The sequence below is a fragment of the Dermacentor variabilis genome, chromosome 10 (genome assembly GCF_050947875.1).
Source record: "Dermacentor variabilis isolate Ectoservices chromosome 10, ASM5094787v1, whole genome shotgun sequence".
In the NCBI taxonomy this organism is placed as follows: Eukaryota; Metazoa; Arthropoda; class Arachnida; order Ixodida; family Ixodidae; genus Dermacentor; species Dermacentor variabilis.
Genome location: NC_134577.1, coordinates 61,241,804 through 61,259,510, shown reverse-complemented (window position 1 = coordinate 61,259,510; position 17,707 = coordinate 61,241,804). Strand labels below are relative to the sequence as shown.

The window sequence follows — 17,707 nt, the reverse complement described above, 5'->3', positions numbered from 1 at the left end:
TCGCTGCAGCCATTCCTGTCTCGCAAATGCCTTCCTTGGGACTTTGCGACAGCCCCTTCGAGGCTAGGCCAGGTACTGAAGAGCTTGTCCTTAAATTGATAAAGGATATAACTTATGCATTATGCCAGACTGGCCTACTAGGCTGAAGCTGTGGAGGGTAGCAAACATTCTTGGAAATGTGTGCTATATACTATGCAACAAGCGACGGTATGGGAAACTGGCCAGTGAGCTGAGCAGCAAGAATATTTTGGATTAGAAAGAGTAAGGGCCAGTGAGCAAATGTAGCTAGCTGACATTTTAGCCAAGATTGAAAGTATGAAATAGAGTTGAGCAGGCATTGTGATGCATGGAATAAACATCCAGTGGTCTATTTTTGTAAGTGAACGAGTGCCAAGAGAAGAGAAATGCAGTCCATAGTGGCAGGGGGATTAGATAGAGGGATAGAGTTAGGAAGCTTTGCCAGCATCAAGTGGAAGTTGATCAGTTATCAACGAATCATTGGCAGGGCAGGGCTACTGGGGATGGCTGGAAGAAATGTTAGTCTTTTAGTAGGTGTAAGACATACTGTATTTACTCGCATAACGATCGCATCATGTTTACCAACAAGTTGGCGCAAAGTTGGGGTGCGTTCATTATGCAAGGTAAAATCTTGAGTGATTTTTTTTCTGTGGCCACCTGTCGCACTGTAGGAGTCCCACCTGCCGCTACAGCACGGTAAAATGCCTAGGAACCGGCGTACCGCACTCCGTATTGGATGCCCACGTGTACTGTGTGTCACTTACTTTTGTCGCATGCTGAGCGCCTGATGCAGAGCTACGTAATGGTCAAACACCTCAGATCCGGCTGTCGTTTTGGCGTGTTGGACGCCATGCTGAACGCCAAATTGTGTCGTGTGTCTGCTATTTCTCAGGAGCAAGTGCACGATCATTATACGAGGAAAAGAAAAAATACACTTTGTGGTGGAAAAAGTGAGGGGTTGCATTCATTATGCCGGAAAATGTAGTAGCCTGAAGACATAAAATTTATCCACTAGTGCCTCGTTGATGCATTTTCCCAATAATGGCATTGCCAAAAGCCTAGAGTACTGTTGTAAGAGCGTGTTTATCTAGTAAAAAAGAATGCATCGAACTACCAGCAAGGGCATCTTGTCATAAGTCTGGAGGCCACCCCACATTTGTTCCGACAGCTCCAAGCCATGCATTGAGCTGAAGCAGCTCTTAACCCTCTGAGGGTCGATTTTTTTCACCATATGCAACCGCCCAGGGTCGATTTTCTTTATTGCAGATTCCAATTCTTCTGACGGACCTATTTCGAAAAAAAATTAGCGCAATTTTTCCAGGGTGACTGTAAAGTCAGAAAAAAGATATTTTGCCTCTTTGTATATGTACTGCTCATTCATGAATAACAACAATGAAAAAAAGGAAATAAACTTCTAAGAATTAAAAATTTGATGCACTGTTATACACATAAGGCTTAGAAAACGCGCACACGGGAATAGTTCACAAATGTCAAATGTTTCTGCTCTTACACTAATATTTACGCGCGTTTTAAACGTACAGATGGCACTTTAAATATACGGCATCGACCATATTTTTTTACTTTTTCGCGGCGCTGTATATTTGCGTCATTGACCCTCAAAGGGTTAAAATTTAACTATATGTAGTGATATTATAAGAAGCCAACAAAAGAAAGACACCAAGGACAGCATAGGGGAAATTACTTGTACTTATTAATTGAATTTTAAAAAATGATAAATTAATGGAAATGAAAGTGGATGAAAAGACAACTGGAAGCAGGTGGGATACGAACCCACGTCATTGCATTGTGCAAGCGACGCTCTTACAAATTGAGCTACTGCTGCGCCATTTTCCGATCCACTTTCTGGGCTGTTTATTTTATCTACGAGAACTAACCCTGGGAGTGTTAGCCAGCGCCACCACTCACGAGCCTTGGCGGCAGATGTGGAACATTCTTTCTGCCGCAGGTGTCATGTGTACGTGAACTTTTTTGGTGTTGGCTTCTTACGATATGACTAATAACAATCGGGCCCTTCTGTTTCCTTTCTTCTCCTTAACTATGTACAGTGTTTCTTTATGAACCAGGCAGATTTTTTTCACCTGATGTATTTTGTGAAGGTTTTAATGCAGTTCGGCTGCAGCTGTCCATGCCAAAGTTATTCCGCAGCTCACAGAAATTATTTAAGTAGGGATATGTGACTGCAGTAATATCCTTCAGAAGTGTGTCCTGCAGCAGTTTGTGCTTTTGTTGTTTGCTACGTTGGCTACTAGGCACATAGAGGCAGACTACTAAAATGACATTAGACACTGTCTTCTTTCCGCCTGTTGCACAGATGGTGGATGAAAGCTCACAGCACAGCGACCTCAGGGTCAACGTCATCGAGACAGCAACTGGCAAGGTCATTGAAGGCAAAGATGCTCCACTGGCAAGCCAGCTTGATACATGGCTCGAAATGCACCCAGGGTAGGAACTTTAAATTCATATCGTACTGCATTTTTTTTTGCCAACTCGGAATCTATATCCACATCCCGAACTCCTGCCACACGTAAAAAGACAGAAAAACACAATTCATGGCGAGTGTATTTTGCCATATTGAAGTTGCAACCATCATTGTAACTCCTGCTGTGAAAATCGTATGCCTTAACGCTCCCAAATGTCAATGCACCCGTCACACCCATCCACTGCTGTTGTCTTCTATAAAAACAGCCACCTGAAGTGAAGCCAAGTAGGAGTTTTGTAAGGAGTCAACTATTTGTTTGCACATATTGGTTACTAGCTGAGCCTCAGTGGCCTAAAGCAACATGCTTAAACAGAGAGTCAGCGTTTTCCAGAGATGCCAGAACGTCTTACCATGGTAAGTTTCTTCTTTTCTTCAGAGAGGCATATTTCCTTCTATTTGAACGATGTGAGCTTGTGGCGACATTTTCCTTGCTTGAAGCATGAACATTGAAGAAGGCCGATAATTCTGAATGCTCATGCACAAAGCAACATTCAGTGGCAGAGCTTTTGGGTCAAATAATGCATGCCAGCAGTGGCGGTAACATGTGAAGCTGTCACCTGTAACATTGTAGATACTGGGTACGCAAACAATTGCTGGGATCTAAATAACATGCACAGCTGTCGCCACCGACACTGCAGTTCCAGAGAGCAGCAACCGTCTCTGAAATTTAAAATTTTCTCTCTCTCTCTTTCAGTTTTGAAGTAGCACCGAGAGAAGCCAGTGACGATGAGGAGGAGGGTGAAACTGATGACTCAACAGAGGTACACATGTTCGTAGACATTCTCTGTCGTTGTGGTGAAACAAAGCAGATGGCGGGATGGGTGAAATAGGCAAATGCACAGCCCGTTGTGTCGTCTGTTTCGCCCATCTCGTCGTCCATGCTGTTTTGCCATAACGAATGTTTGAGTTTCACAATTAAGTTTGAGAAGCAGCCATAAGGACTGTGCTACAAGTTGTGAAATGGAAAATGGTGAATGTAACATGAAATAAGAGACTGCAATAAGACAACTGGGCGGATTAGAGAGGAAACCGTGGTAGTTGACATTTTTATCGATATTAAGAGGATGATTTAAGAGTCCCATGATCTGTAAAGCAAATAACTGGTTGTTTGTTAGAGTGAAAAAAGTGGGAAACCAAAAGAAGGGAAACACAGTCTTGTGCAGATGATAATTAGGTGGTATGATGAGATTAGGAAATTAGCAGGCACAGAATGGAGTTGCACTGGCTCAAGATACCACATTTATACTTGCAAAATGCTTGTGCTTTTTAGTTTTTTCACGAAAAACTGATCCAACGGGCATTGAGTGTGATAATTACATGAGACATTTTTTCCAAGAGGACGTTCTCGGGGGCTCTAAATCGAGGGTCTCACGCCAGCCACTGTAAGATAAAACAAAAAAAGAATTGCTCCCAAACAGGACTTGCATTGTAACAACACAGGTTATACACAAGTGGGAGCTGCAAAGGCCCTTTATTTGCTAAACTAATTGCTTAAGGTCAAATGCTGCCAAGCACTTTCATCATCACCAGCCAGAACAAGCAGACAACAGCCACTGCAGCAATTTTCGAAGGCACAGTGATTAGAGCAAAAAAATACTTTTTGATGGCCAATGGGTTGGGGAGAGGAGGGGGGCTTGCACAACCACTATGTGAGTATGTATGGTTGTGCAGATGGCCGCGGAAGCATAGCTTAAAGGCAAACTTAGAAATCGTGTAAACAGCCTAGTTTCAGATTTTGTAGATGTAGAGCAGCCATTTTGCAATATGTTGTGCAAATACAAGTGGATGTGTCACGATAAGCTCCTGGTAGACATTTCTTATACCGAAACTTAAAGAACACCTTGATTACTTATGGCTAGATATGCAGCAGTGCCTGTAGCGTTGAGAACCAGCAAGCTGCTTTTCTCTTTCTCTCCCCAGTTCCCTTCCCCATGCAGAGTAGCATGTCAGCGATGTCTATACGGCAGCTAAAATCTCTGCCTTTCATTAAAGGGCTGTCTCTCTCTCTCTCCTGGGCATAACCTCCGAGATTGGTTGGTGCCTGTGGCACGTCGAAAATCTTGTAGGCTTTGTTCTGGGAGCTGCATCATATCAGTTAACCACGAGATGCCCACATTGTCCGCTAAGGTGCATTTGAAAGGGTAATAATTAAAAGTCTGTATTTATTTATTTATTTGTTTGTTTGTTTGTTTGTTTGTTTATTTTTAACCGTTCTTGCCGAAGTCAAGTTTCGTTGCAGTGGACCTTTAACCTGTTATTTCTCTTGAAGGTGGTGTGTAGCCTCAAGTAAATAAAATGGTTTCATTTGTTGGAAGCCCACAAAAAAGCATTTTACGAATGTGTGGCAGCTTTGTTCCGAGGGGCACAGGAAGTAGTGATGCAAAACCATCAGTGCAATGGCTATCGATAGTTTTTTCTTAAACCATAGGTTGTGTTATGACAGTTTATTCGCATTTCCTATTGACAGTGCTCTTCATAGCTTGCAGTTATTGCCTTGCGAGATTACCAAAAAGTTTACGACAAATGACTATAAGTAACGCTCAGTTCATGCATTTCTATAACAGTTTCTTGGCAAATGAAATAAAATAGTTCTCCTTGCTGTCGAAATTTAGTTAAAATTTGTTGCAGCACAGTTGTACGCATCTATAACATTTTTCATTCAAGCTGAACATTTAGATGTGTAACTTAATGTCACTTTGATGCCCTTAAGTCCACTCTTCCTGCTTGGAATTATGTATGGCCAGCGACGGAGAACATGCATTTTGTTGGTGCTGATGCCACGAGTATGCATACTTTATAACTACTTTAGAGAATGGCATTGGGGTGTTTTGGCTTGGTCTCCAGAATTTTAAGGAGCTGCTGTTCCTTGTGGGTGGTTGCAACTTGCAATTGCTGGTGAACCATGTCACGTGACCTTATACTATCGGCATGGAAAGCTATAGTAGCTTGTAAAAGCCAAGCTGTCATAGTTCAGAGGAGTGCCTGCCAGCAGCGCTTGGTGATGCGTGCACTTCGAAAACGCAGAGCAGTATGATCGTTACCGTATTCTGCATAGCATGTTACTTGGGATTTGCCAGGAAACATTGCGATGTTTGTTGCGGTGATTTTGTGTTTTATGTAGCATGGCTTTGTACTGTTGACAGTACTATCGATAGTTCTTGTTTTTTTTTTTCTTTGCTATCAATACTGTTCAATAGCGATTGAACTATCAGTGGTATCAATAGTTCTGCATCACTGAGAGGTGCTGCTATGCACCTTTGACTCAATAGACACCAGTGCTTTAGGGTGGTTCAGTAAAGTTGTCTCGTCCCTTGCTTTCGCTTGCTTTCTGGTCAACATTTCCTTCTTGTTCTCCTCAACAGTCGGAGGATGAAGGTGACGACAATTCCCAGCAGCCACAACAGCAGCCTGTCAGCGCTCCAACCAAGATGGAGAGTTCGCCCGACGACCACGTCAAGACTGTTATTCAGTGAGTCCCCTTCGTAGCTGGCATCAACACTAGTCTCCATTTCATGCATATCTGGCAAGGCTTCTCTCACTGCTTGCATTCACAAGCAATGGATAGTGCACCACAGATGCAAGAAAGTTATAGGTATGCGTCATGTAATTTGATACATGTCTCATATTCTTGTGGAGCATGTTTGAGGGCGCTGCTTTTTGATGCAAATGGATGGTTAGTCACATGATGCAGTGGAACCCCCATTGATACGTTCCTTACTGTTGTGTTTTCCGGGCTGCTACATCGTTTTTCTGTGGTCCCAACCGAAATCCCATCGACTCCTATGTATTATGTTTCCATTTTAAACAGCACCATTCTGTAATGTTCCCGCATCGGCACCTCGGACCCAAAACCAAGCATATTGCGCGTTCACTCTATTACCATGTTGTCACGATAGCTCGTAACAATTATCTATCAAACCACCCCTTCATTAAGAGAACCTCATCATAAGCTCTGTTCACTATGCTCCTTGGGCTGACACAGACACCTGGCTGCAGAAGTGATCAAGGCATCATACAAAAGTACAAGCTGGAAAGCACCTAGCAGTTGCATATCTATCACTGGCTCTCTGATCCTAAGATCCACAGCCTATGTCAAGGGAAGATGACTTGGAAAGCTGCTGACACTCGGAGCCTTCATTCAGTAACATGGTCACTTCTATCAAAAGAAAAGAAATGCCTCACTGATTGTACTGGAGACTGCGATCAATCAGGCACTCTGCAGGTACAACACTGGAACTGTGTTCGTGCCCACACAGAGTTCGGCACCTCACTTGGTTTGAAACCCAGGTACCATGCTCTTTGTAGAGCAGCAAAGAGTGCCATACAAAAAATGGGGGTGGGGGAGGAACGAAGGCATACCAGACCAGAGGCCACATGTACAAGAAGCCCCACATCACAAAACACCCCAAAGACTACAAATTTGGTGCCTTTTAGAGAACTGAAGAGAAGGTGAAACTTTGAGAGCAGTTTTCTCAAAACTGGTTCTTTTCTTTCTACTCAGTTTCTGTAGCTGATTTCTTTGTTACCGTTTAACATATTTTGACTCCGTTCTTTTTTTCTTTTTTTTTGTCACATTTCTTGGGATACAGTGCAGGTTGTGACACTTTATTATCTTGACTCTTTATAAATTTACGATGCAACTATTCATCTACCCTTAAAGTGTGCTTGATGCGAAGGTAACATAAAACATCACGCTTCAAAAAAATTGTGTTCAAAAGAAAAAAAAGCAGGACTGTCACGACCTTCAGCGTGCATTTAGCTATGCAGTCAATACTCAACGAGCCTTCCATTGTGTTTTTTAAGCTCTCCAGGCCCTCCAAAAAGTTTGAGGGAGAAAAATTCTCAATAAAATTCAATAGAATGTTGTCAAGTTATCACTCCGAAACTTTTGTGGAAACATCAGGGAGGCATTCTAAACATTTGCGCCAATTTTCATCAAATCCACGAAGAAATAAAGAAGTTATTTTTCAAAGTCACGTCCCCCCCCTTAAATCAAGTATTCGGGACCTTGGTGTGACGTAATGCCAAACATATTTCTCTCACGTTTACCACTAATCCGCGACACCTTCTTTTTCTCCCCTTTTTTATTTTTAAGCTTGTTTTTCAGTACTCTAAACAGACAGTATCTCATTACTAGAAAGTACAAAAAACGAACTTTCTAGCTAGTGAATTGACTCTGCGTTAGGCTCCTCCCCCTCTCTATGGCCACACATTGGAAACGGCGTTCGTTGGCACTTTTGACATCTTCGAGTAAAATGAAGCTCATTTTCTTCTTTTATATCGCGCGGATAATAACCGAAATTCGTTAGGAGCTTCCTCGTGTGTTTAGGAATGCAAAACAAACAAAATTAGAGAAATGAGTTTTTGTGGCGATAATTTTAATTTCAGCCCCACATTCACAGTCACGTTTCCCTTCTCGTACATCCACACCCAGGGCGGCGGCCGCCGAGGACGACGAGTACAAGGCAGGCGGCTACCAGAACTACTACAACATAGCGCACGCCATCCGAGAGGAGGTACACGAGCAGGCCACCCTCATGGTCAACGGAGTGCTCAAGGAGTACCAGGTCAAAGGGCTTGAGTGGCTCGTCTCCCTCTACAACAACAACCTCAACGGCATCCTGGCCGACGAGATGGGTCTTGGCAAGACCATTCAGGTGGGTGGTGATTTCTTAACGGGAGTGTAACACGCCAGTCCGGCTAAGATGTCAAAAGGTGTCAGATATTTGGTTGCAGCTGACAGGAGCAGTTTGGGCTCGTCGGCACACAACGACCGAGTAGTAGTGCAGAGACGACACGAGGACAGGCGCTCGAGGCTGTTCATGCGTCTCGGCGGTTGCTGGAGGCATTAATCGCTCAAAACCGCTAATTGATTCAGCAGAAGCCCACATCGTATAGGAACATTCGCAAAAGGGAAAATTGGTCGTCTTCCTGACTGAAACACAAGTTTGCTAAGAGAACCCGTGCGAGTTTCCTTTGTAGATTTGTGCTCCAGTTGGGTGGATGAGAGTTTTCCCTTTCATTAATTGCTGAATTTGATACAAAGCTGTTTGGGTTCGTTGTAAGTCATGGCTGCTCAAAAACACAAGGATGCACTTGCTTTGTCCACTACTGGTAGTTTCCCTCCTTTATTTTTTAATTGATTGACTATACCGAATTAAGGTGGTCTACCTATATGTGTAATTGGCCTACATGTCGTGGCCAAATGGGCCTTGTATGGTTGCACCCCCGGTGGAACTGCATTTGCATTGTCACGATTTAATCTTTGGCATGAGCTTCACCTCAGACAGTTCCTTGTCAAATACATAGGGGCTTGCTTTTGTCCATGCGATTAGTCACTCGTAACATCTGCGAAGCTCTGGAAGTGCAGCTATCTAGTTGTATGCCTCCACGTTTCACTCAGAAGGCAGTATTCTCTGAAGCTTAAAAGAGCTTCGTAGCGGAAAGAAGCTTCATCACCTAAAAAAATAACAGCACTGATTTAACCCGTGAAGCAAGCTACTTTTGGCATTGTGTGGTGACAACGTGGGCTGAAAATGTGCCATTTGGCATGGTTTGCAAGACATTTGCAAAGGTCTTTGCTTCAACGATGCCTGTGCCTGCCAGATTTGTGCACTACCGTGCACCCAGTACAGTCACGCTTCGGCACTTTGCGTATGCCCTCCTTTTACGGCGACCAAGTTTGAAGTGTTTGTTAAAACAATACAGTGCTCTTGAAAATGTTTGTTACATCTGGACACAGTTTCGACAGGCTGGGTCAGAAAGTCTTAAATCTCGTAAAATGTGGTCGTGATAACTGAGAGATCTGGGATCGTTATTAGTAGGTTCGACTGTGCCCACTATTCTTTTACCAAGTGTGCCTTCTTGATTATAACAGGCAAGATGTGTGAAGTGCGCTTGTGGCAGCTTGCACATCCCCCTATTCTTAGATGTCATGTTTTTCTTTACAGTTCGAAGGGGAACGAGAAACTCGAAATATTGTCTTGGAGAGCAAGAAGGTCTGGTGGTAAATGATGGTTTTTGTTTCTGCCTGATTTGCAGACAATTGCTGTCATCACATACCTGATGGAGAAGAAGCGCATCAATGGACCCTATCTCATCATTGTACCGCTTTCGTAAGTGGGCTTTTTTCTTTTTCTTTGCAACAGGTGTAGCTGTTAGGGGATATGTTGAAATCTGCTAAAATCTCCCAGAAAGTTTTCTAAATGTACTAAAAATGCTCCCTGAAAACGTTTAATGAGAGGGAACATTGTCTGTAGTAAACAGGCCTTTTGTAAGGCTTGCAAGTGGCCCTTATGTTAGTCACATCACAGGTACAAGTTACCGTGTATTTGCATTAACATTAGTGTCTTATAGTATTTTTTTCTGTAAATGATTTACTGTATTTTTCGTCTATTGCTTGCACTTCTTACGCGCAATATACGAGTAAATACAATAAGTATAATATTACGTATAAGTATAATAAGTATTAATAAGTATAAAACATTCCATAAGAAGTACGTTTGGCAGCTTTAACATATGATCAAAGGTGGGCTCTGCAAGAGTTACTATTCTCATAAAGCAAAAGTTTCCTCTGAAACAACCAAAGCTAAACAAGCCAAAAAATGTACTAGCTCTAGCTCAAAATCCAGTAAAGTGGCAACATTGCGAAAGTCTCTCTTTTCCAGGACACTGTCCAACTGGATGCTCGAGTTTGACCGGTGGGCGCCGTCAGTGGTCAAAGTGGCATACAAGGGTTCACCCAACCTGCGGCGGCAGCTGTCTCAACAGCTGCGCAGCAGTAAGTTCAACGTGCTCATCACCACCTACGAGTACGTCATCAAGGACAAGGCGGTGCTGGCCAAGCTCCGCTGGAAGTACATGATTATCGACGAGGGTCACCGCATGAAGAACCACCACTGCAAGCTGACTCAGATCCTCAACACGCACTACAGCGCTCCACACCGCCTGTTGCTGACGGGCACGCCTTTGCAGGTTCGTTTTTTCACGCGTACCTGCCGACTCTCCTGATCTTAATTTGATTAGAATTCAAACACTTTCCGGTGTGTGCCTATGTCTGCATCTAACTGGTTTCCTCTTTACGCCAATTTGGGTCACTGCGTAAGTGTCACTGGGTAAATGCCACTGGGTTTTGTAGGAGTTGGATGGCATGGACTTCGAGGTGGGGCATCACCCAGGTGGCTGCGCTCTAGCCAATGCCACCTGTGCGTCTGGAAAATAGGTAGCTGGTCTACACTACCGGGGCATCACATAGAGGCTGAGTAGGCTCATGCATTTGTCCGTACCCTCTTGACGAGAGTTGCTTCCTTGGCGATGAGTTTCAAAGATGATAAGTAGACGATAAGTAGATAAGTGAAGACATAATTGCACCAGCAGAAGTACAGAGCGCAGTACATAACAGCACTTAGCTATGTCGTTCTTGGAGTACAAGCTACATTTTGGCAGAGCACGAAGCACGCCAAATCATTCGCACAGAGCAGACTTGCTAGGACGCAAGATGGCTCCCTAAATCCCATTCGTCTTCCCTAGATCACTTGCTAGGGAAACGGGTAATGTCCCGATCAACCAGTCTGGTGGTTCGTATCGGCACAAAACACTGCTCCCGAAGAGAAGGCTGACACTTTACACACATACCATCCCCAAGCTGGTCCTGGAAAAGGCGAATCAAGCACACCGCACACACTGTTTCACTGACGACTGAGGAGAGGTCAATGACCTAAGCTCACCAGAAGGTAAAAGCACCCCTTGTGTTGGCATCTTTCGTTGAAGTTATGGGAATCCTCCCTGTGTCTAGTTCTCACGATGAGCTCCGCCAATTTGCCTTTGCTGAATGATGCACAAGCCTTAAAAGACAACCTTCACAATGATGACGCACCTTCCCGTATGATTGCTGAAGTCGTTAAGAGTCGCATAGACCCCAGCATTTTGTGTTTGGCTAACACATCAAATGCCAACTTGGTTTGGCTAACACACCTTGATGCCAACTTGGTTTACAGGGTATATGTCACAGAGTATATACTATTCTTCATAACATACAAAACATACCGTCACTGGTTACTAGTAACACACCCATCATTCATTAATTTGCTAAACACCCAAAATTAATAATTACAATAATGTCAGCAGTCATCTCCAAAGGATGGATGTGCTGCCAAATTTTTTGTCGTAGTTGGCAAATTTTGGCTCATTCTGCAATTTCACGAACGTTACATGTAGTTTTATGAAAAACGAACTCTGTTCACAAAAATATTTTGAAGGTGTTGGAAGACGCTGCAGTTTGAAATTGCAAAATAAATGCACACAATAAAAAAAAAAGCTAATTCTGCAGTACTATATGCCAAAAGCTTACGATCTGATTATGAGGCACACCGTAGTGGGGCACCCAACGCACAGTACATGAACGTTTTTTTTTTTGTTTTGTTTTCTTTTCCCATTTCGCCCCCATCGAAATGCGGCCACCACAGCTGGGATTTGGTCCTGCAACCTTGTGCTTACCAGCGCAATGTCAAAGCCACTAAGCAACCACGGTGGTTGCATGCAATAGCGAAATTGGGGGGATATCTGTGCTGCCTACTTGTGATGGCGCAAGATGCTATGTAACAGATGTGGTACTTGCTAGTCCGAGAAGGAAGCGAAACCTTGTAACAAGAGCATAGTCGCTGAAACATTCACTGTGACACGGTATTGTTTGTGAGACTCTGCTGTTCCATGTTTGCCTGTGCTTCAGCGCTACATCTAAAGCTAAATAATCGAGTTCGCTTGTTGGCAGGTACATGAATTTAACACCTGTCACATTTTGTTCTGTAATATAGAATTGTGTGGGGGGGGGGAGGGGGGATGAATGGGTTTGGAAGTTCTCTTGCTAACAAAGGACAGAGCAAACATACGAAAAGAGGGCATTTGTAGCTCCTTAAATGATTTAAGTATTTTTTGTGGAGGGGACCAAGGACAGAGCACTTTTGGTTTCGGTTGCAGAATAAGCTGCCTGAACTGTGGGCCCTGCTGAACTTCCTATTGCCAAGCATCTTCAAGAGTTGCAACACCTTTGAGCAGTGGTTCAATGCTCCCTTCGCTACGACTGGCGAAAAGGCAAGCGACGGAGCTTTCTTCCTCTTAGTCTGAGTCCACTTGTGTTTGACCGTCTGACCACTTGTGTTTGAGTCGACTTGCATTAATTCGACCCTGACGGGACCGATGAAATTGATAGAATTATTCAGCGGGTCAAATTAAACAAGGTGAAGGAAAAAACACCAAAACATGCCACCGATAAATTTGTCAGTATTTGCTCGTGTCTAGCTAATGCAAAAATGCCATTAAAGTTTCTAAACAAAATAGAAATTTTTTAGCAAAAGAAATCTCAAGTCAGCTTCACACAATACATTACTGTTATGCAGTAAAGCATACTAACACTGTGAAGGTGGTTTTGGTTTTGTGTACGATTGTACCTTGCAGATATTTTCGGCCCAATTTTCTTGAAAAAAGAGAAGAAAAACAAGGGGAAAAAGAACAAGTGCGCATTAGAATAGGGTAAATACCATAGTCAGACATTGCTGAACTACCGTTGCTGCTGTAAAATCTTCCTAGGCCAGGGCAAAAATAGTTGCTGCTAGGCAGTCATTGTTGGGGTCACCACAGGGGTCAGGCACATGTGTACTGACTCGAGAAGTTCAAATTATTCGGCAAGGGTAAATTTTAGGATGGAAGTAGCAAAAAGGTTGGGGCCATAGAAATACACGGGCACCGGCCAAGAGACCTTCGGTCGGGATCGAATTAAACGAAAAATCGAATTGATCGGAGTCTAATTAACGGAAGTCTACTGTGCTCCATGTCATACTTCTGCAGGCAACACTACAGGATTTACTCTAGCAGTGCTGTCATAGAAGTCACGCTCTACTTGTTTTACAGTACAGTTTTCTATCTGCGACACTTTCTACAGACTAACTAGTTCATGTATTGTAACTACAATTTGTGGACGCAGGTTTCCCTCAAACCATGCATTTTTGCACTTTTGTGCTTCCATTGTGTGATGCGTTATGTTTTGGTTGCAAGCACACACGGTGTGCTGTGACGGCTTGCTGCAGATTCGGGTAATATAATTACGTCATATTTTGCTAGATAATATGTAGGACTCGATATCGCACCCTATTACATGACACACACCTACATCTTTTTTTCGTACGCATTGCCAAGTTTTGATCCAACCCAGGCAGCATAACCGAGGGTTTCATTGGCTTCTCAGGTGGAGCTCAATGAAGAGGAGACGATTCTGATCATCCGGCGTCTCCACAAGGTCCTGCGACCGTTCTTGCTGAGGCGACTCAAGAAAGAGGTCGAGTCGCAACTTCCCGAAAAGGTTAGTAGCCGTTGCACCATCCCAACAGCATTGCAGCTCTTTTGATACTGGTTGCTGCCTTGCAACCTTTGCGACCAGGAGGCTTTAACTCGTGGTTCAACTCTGAGCTCCTTATTTAAGATGCTGAAGAGAGAAATGATTTGAGCTGTGCTAATAAATTGCCCTTCTGCAATGCCGAAACAATCACTCTTGCGGTGAGAAGACGCTTGTTAGCCAGAGAAGACGCAAAAATGAAAGCAGATGCCCTTCTAAAATTTCAACATCAGCTAGTCGTGAAGTTACGGATTTTGTCGCAGTCTGTTCGGGCCTAGTTGAATTTTTATCAGTAGAATTAAATTGCATTCAACGACCAATTATTTGGGCATGCTTAATTATTTGGACAGCCCCGTGAAATCAACATTAACCTCGTATACTTAGTATAAGGATGGTTCAGGGCCCCTTTAATCCAGAGCTGTTCCAGATTGCAGCATGTCTTGTAGCCCAGTGCTTGTTTGAGACGTTAAGCCCCATCACTCAGTCATTTAGTTGGGCAGTGAATGAAGCGGTCTGTCTTATATGCTGGTAACAGTGATAATGGAAGCCTAGCAGCATGTGGGCCAATGATGGAAGGCTAGAAGAATGAGGGGAAGAAAAAAAGAATCATTACAATATCTGGCCTTGAAGGCTGTGAAGGTGAGCACCTATTTGATGCTACAAGTTTCCTGGGATAACGGGAGCAGCCGAAGTTGCCTGTGTTTACAAATTAACACTGAGTCAAAGTAATGTGGTTTCTGCCTGGCACACTGAAGATTTTGGACAGTATTCTCAGTCGGCCATAGTAGTGTGTGCCAGCGTGATGCTTCACTAAGACTACTAGCATCCTGTGTCAGTGTGCCCATTCATATGTCTTTTCATTCCTTCACTGATTCCAGATTCCACACACTCTAGCCAATTGGCGAACCACGAAAATAATTATCCTGAAACGTGACCGACTGAAAATGCAGCCTTTAATGAAGTGTTTTTGCATTTTTTTCTGCTATTTTCCAGGTGGAGTACGTTGTAAAGTGCGACATGTCAGCACTGCAGAGACTCCTGTACAGACACATGCAAACGAAGGGTGTACTTCTTACCGATGGATCTGAAAAGGACAAGAAGGTAAGTTGGCGCAACGGTTGCCATAACAATAGGTACTGTGCTTTTATTAATCATCAAAGTGAGGGAAAAGGTAATCATTCTTGCTGTTCGTAGTTATATCTGGGCAGATTGTACACACCTTCAGCATACGACCTGGTAGACAATATGTTGATGCATCATTGAATTAGGCAACCTACGAGGGCAAATCAGAAAGTCTTTCCCGTACGTTTTTTTCTTTTTCTTTTTTTTTTTAAGCCAAATTATGGCTGCAAATGCGAAGTTAACATATTTATTCCCAGCGGTAAACCTTTCTTGGACCGGACTGGCGTTATCTGCCAGTAGCTCCGTGACATGGCGCTGCTTTCAGTTGTTGACGATGGCGATCTTGCTTCACACGTCCATGGTGTACGAGAAGCGAAGTGTGATTCGTTTTCTATGGAGCAAGCGACAAGCACCCATCGTAATCCACAGGGCAATGCAGCCCACGTATGGGGAAAGCTGTGTCGCCTTGAGAAGTGTGAGGTGGTGGTGATGCGAGTTGGCAGAAGACTGTGACGACTTGCATGACAATGAGCGTTCGGGGAGGAACAATCAGCGGGACGAATTCTACCACAGGGGCATCTTAAGTTTAGCTCTGCGATGAGACAAATTCCTGAAACGGTTTGGGGACTATGTCGAAAAATAGTGTAAGGTGCGTAGAGTAGTACATATATTTGCAATTACCTGTATGTATCTTATTTTGACCAGTAAAAAATATGGGCAAAGACTCTCTGATTGCCCTCGTATAAGTCGGCTGCATCATATATTGTACAGTACGCACTGGAGTTGCACTTAAAACAATACTTATACTTCATTCTGTGGCTAGAAGGGAAGAAAAGAAGAAGGCCTTAATGGTTTGTATTCTGCATGAGTGCATGGACTTCAAAAGTCAGTCAGGTCTTGGTAATCTTTGTTTACAGCAACCTTGCCAGATGTACAATTTCGTTTTGCTACGCTATGGTTAGTGTGACTGTGTGGGGAAGCCAGCGGCACAAATCTTTGCCCGAATTGTGTGCCTCATTAACTATAAATGTTTTGCTTTTTCTTTGTCTCCTCTGATCAGGGCAAGGGTGGTACCAAGACGCTGATGAACACCATCATGCAGCTGCGCAAGATCTGCAACCACCCGTTCATGTTCCAACACATTGAGGAGGCTTACGCCGAGCACATTGGTTGCACTGGGAGCATTGTACAAGGGTGAGTCGTGCAGTTGCCACCACCCTGCAGCATTTACTGGTATGTCTCTAGCTGTGGGTAGGAGTAGCATTCTCCAACTCCTACAGCTATCGTATTGGAATGGCGGATTCACCAATGGTGCGCTAAGTGCAAGTGTGAAGAGACCATCAGTCACCTTCTGTGCCACTGTTCTCGCTTTGATAATCAACGTGAGACTCTCCAGTGTGCCTTGAATAGACTGGATGACAGGCCATTTATGGAAGCGAAGATCTTGGGAGCCTGGCCTCACAGTTCATTAGTACAGAAAGCAGTTCGAGCACTTTTTCACTACCTGAAGGCAACAGACTTGAGTGCCCGACTATAGACATCCTACACCTAAGTTCTCTCTCTCTCTCTCCATTCCCCTCCCCACGTGTAGGGTAGCAAACTGGACTCAGTCTGGTTAACCTCCCTGCCTTTCCTTCTTCCCTTCTCTCTCTCTCTCTCTCTCTAGCACTGCGAGATCTTCTGCTGTAGAAAGTGTAGAGAGAGCCTTGCAAGCTCAGAATGGGTTATGTTGTGGATTGTTCATTGGGAACGGAGTTCGTTTCTGAGCATTGCAGCTTTGGCGCACGTTAGCATGCGTCGGTTCCTATTAAGGTTGAAAAATCGAGCCTATCACATTAGCTTCATTAGTCACAAAGGCACAGTCATGTTAATGACTACTAAGCCAGATGGTTAAAAGTAAGAGTAACAGAATTAGCCATATTTGTTTGTTTGTTTGTTTTCTTTCTTTATTTCCATTTATTTTATGATTTATTTATTCACTGGATTTGTTTGTCATCAACAGTCCAGTAGGGGGGAATGGTGCTATAAAGTCAGTGCCCGAGTTTTCGGACATGGGCAATAATTCAGATGCCTTCACGGCACCGCAGTGGTACCCCATAGTGTCACTGGATAAGAATGTCTGAAATTTGAATGTCAACATGCTGTTCGGTGCTGTGTTTTTCATTGAAACAATGCATCGCTGTTAGCAATGACTTCGAAGCTTGGAAAGCACGACGCGTTGGTTGCATAAAGCCGATTCCCAGAGTCAGCTTTGCCTTTATACAGCAGTGTTATGAGGTGAAGTATTGCGGTGAAGCATACCAAGAGTGGGAAGGGGCAATAGTCACAGGACTGGGTATCTATTCCTTAATTATGCACGCGTCCAACTGCCCTCTCCTGTCAAATTATGAGTACCAATACGCCTAATAACTGCGCTGGCAAGACTTAGAGCTATTTCGGACGTACCTGTGGCAATTTGAGCCATTGGAGGCAGTAAAAGGCATATACAGTCGAGCCCAGCTATATCGAACTTGCAAAAAAACGCCTATCAGTTCGATATAGGGCATAATTTAATATAAGCCTGCTAAAGAATTGGACATCATAAAAGCACATACCATTTATAAAATCACTTTATCGATGAAACTAGCTTAGTTTCGCATGAAATAGTCCTGTACTTCCTTCTACTTGGGCAATTTTGCTGC

The 17,707-nt window shown here is 43.7% G+C and overlaps 1 protein-coding gene across 3 annotated transcripts in view; it reads left to right on the top strand.

Annotated features, from left to right (window-relative positions):
- brm (ATP-dependent helicase brm) overlaps positions 1-17,707 on the top strand; it is a 61,173-nt gene that overhangs the window by 13,479 nt on the left and 29,987 nt on the right. For all 3 annotated transcript variants that reach the window (XM_075672845.1, XM_075672843.1, XM_075672844.1), the window contains exons 8-17: positions 2,351-2,481; positions 3,213-3,279; positions 5,881-5,987; positions 7,953-8,175; positions 9,560-9,633; positions 10,186-10,492; positions 12,494-12,607; positions 13,758-13,871; positions 14,898-15,005; positions 16,087-16,220. In XM_075672845.1, the coding sequence (XP_075528960.1) occupies positions 2,351-2,481; positions 3,213-3,279; positions 5,881-5,987; positions 7,953-8,175; positions 9,560-9,633; positions 10,186-10,492; positions 12,494-12,607; positions 13,758-13,871; positions 14,898-15,005; positions 16,087-16,220 (1,379 nt within the window). The remainder of the gene's footprint in view (positions 1-2,350; positions 2,482-3,212; positions 3,280-5,880; positions 5,988-7,952; positions 8,176-9,559; positions 9,634-10,185; positions 10,493-12,493; positions 12,608-13,757; positions 13,872-14,897; positions 15,006-16,086; positions 16,221-17,707) is intronic.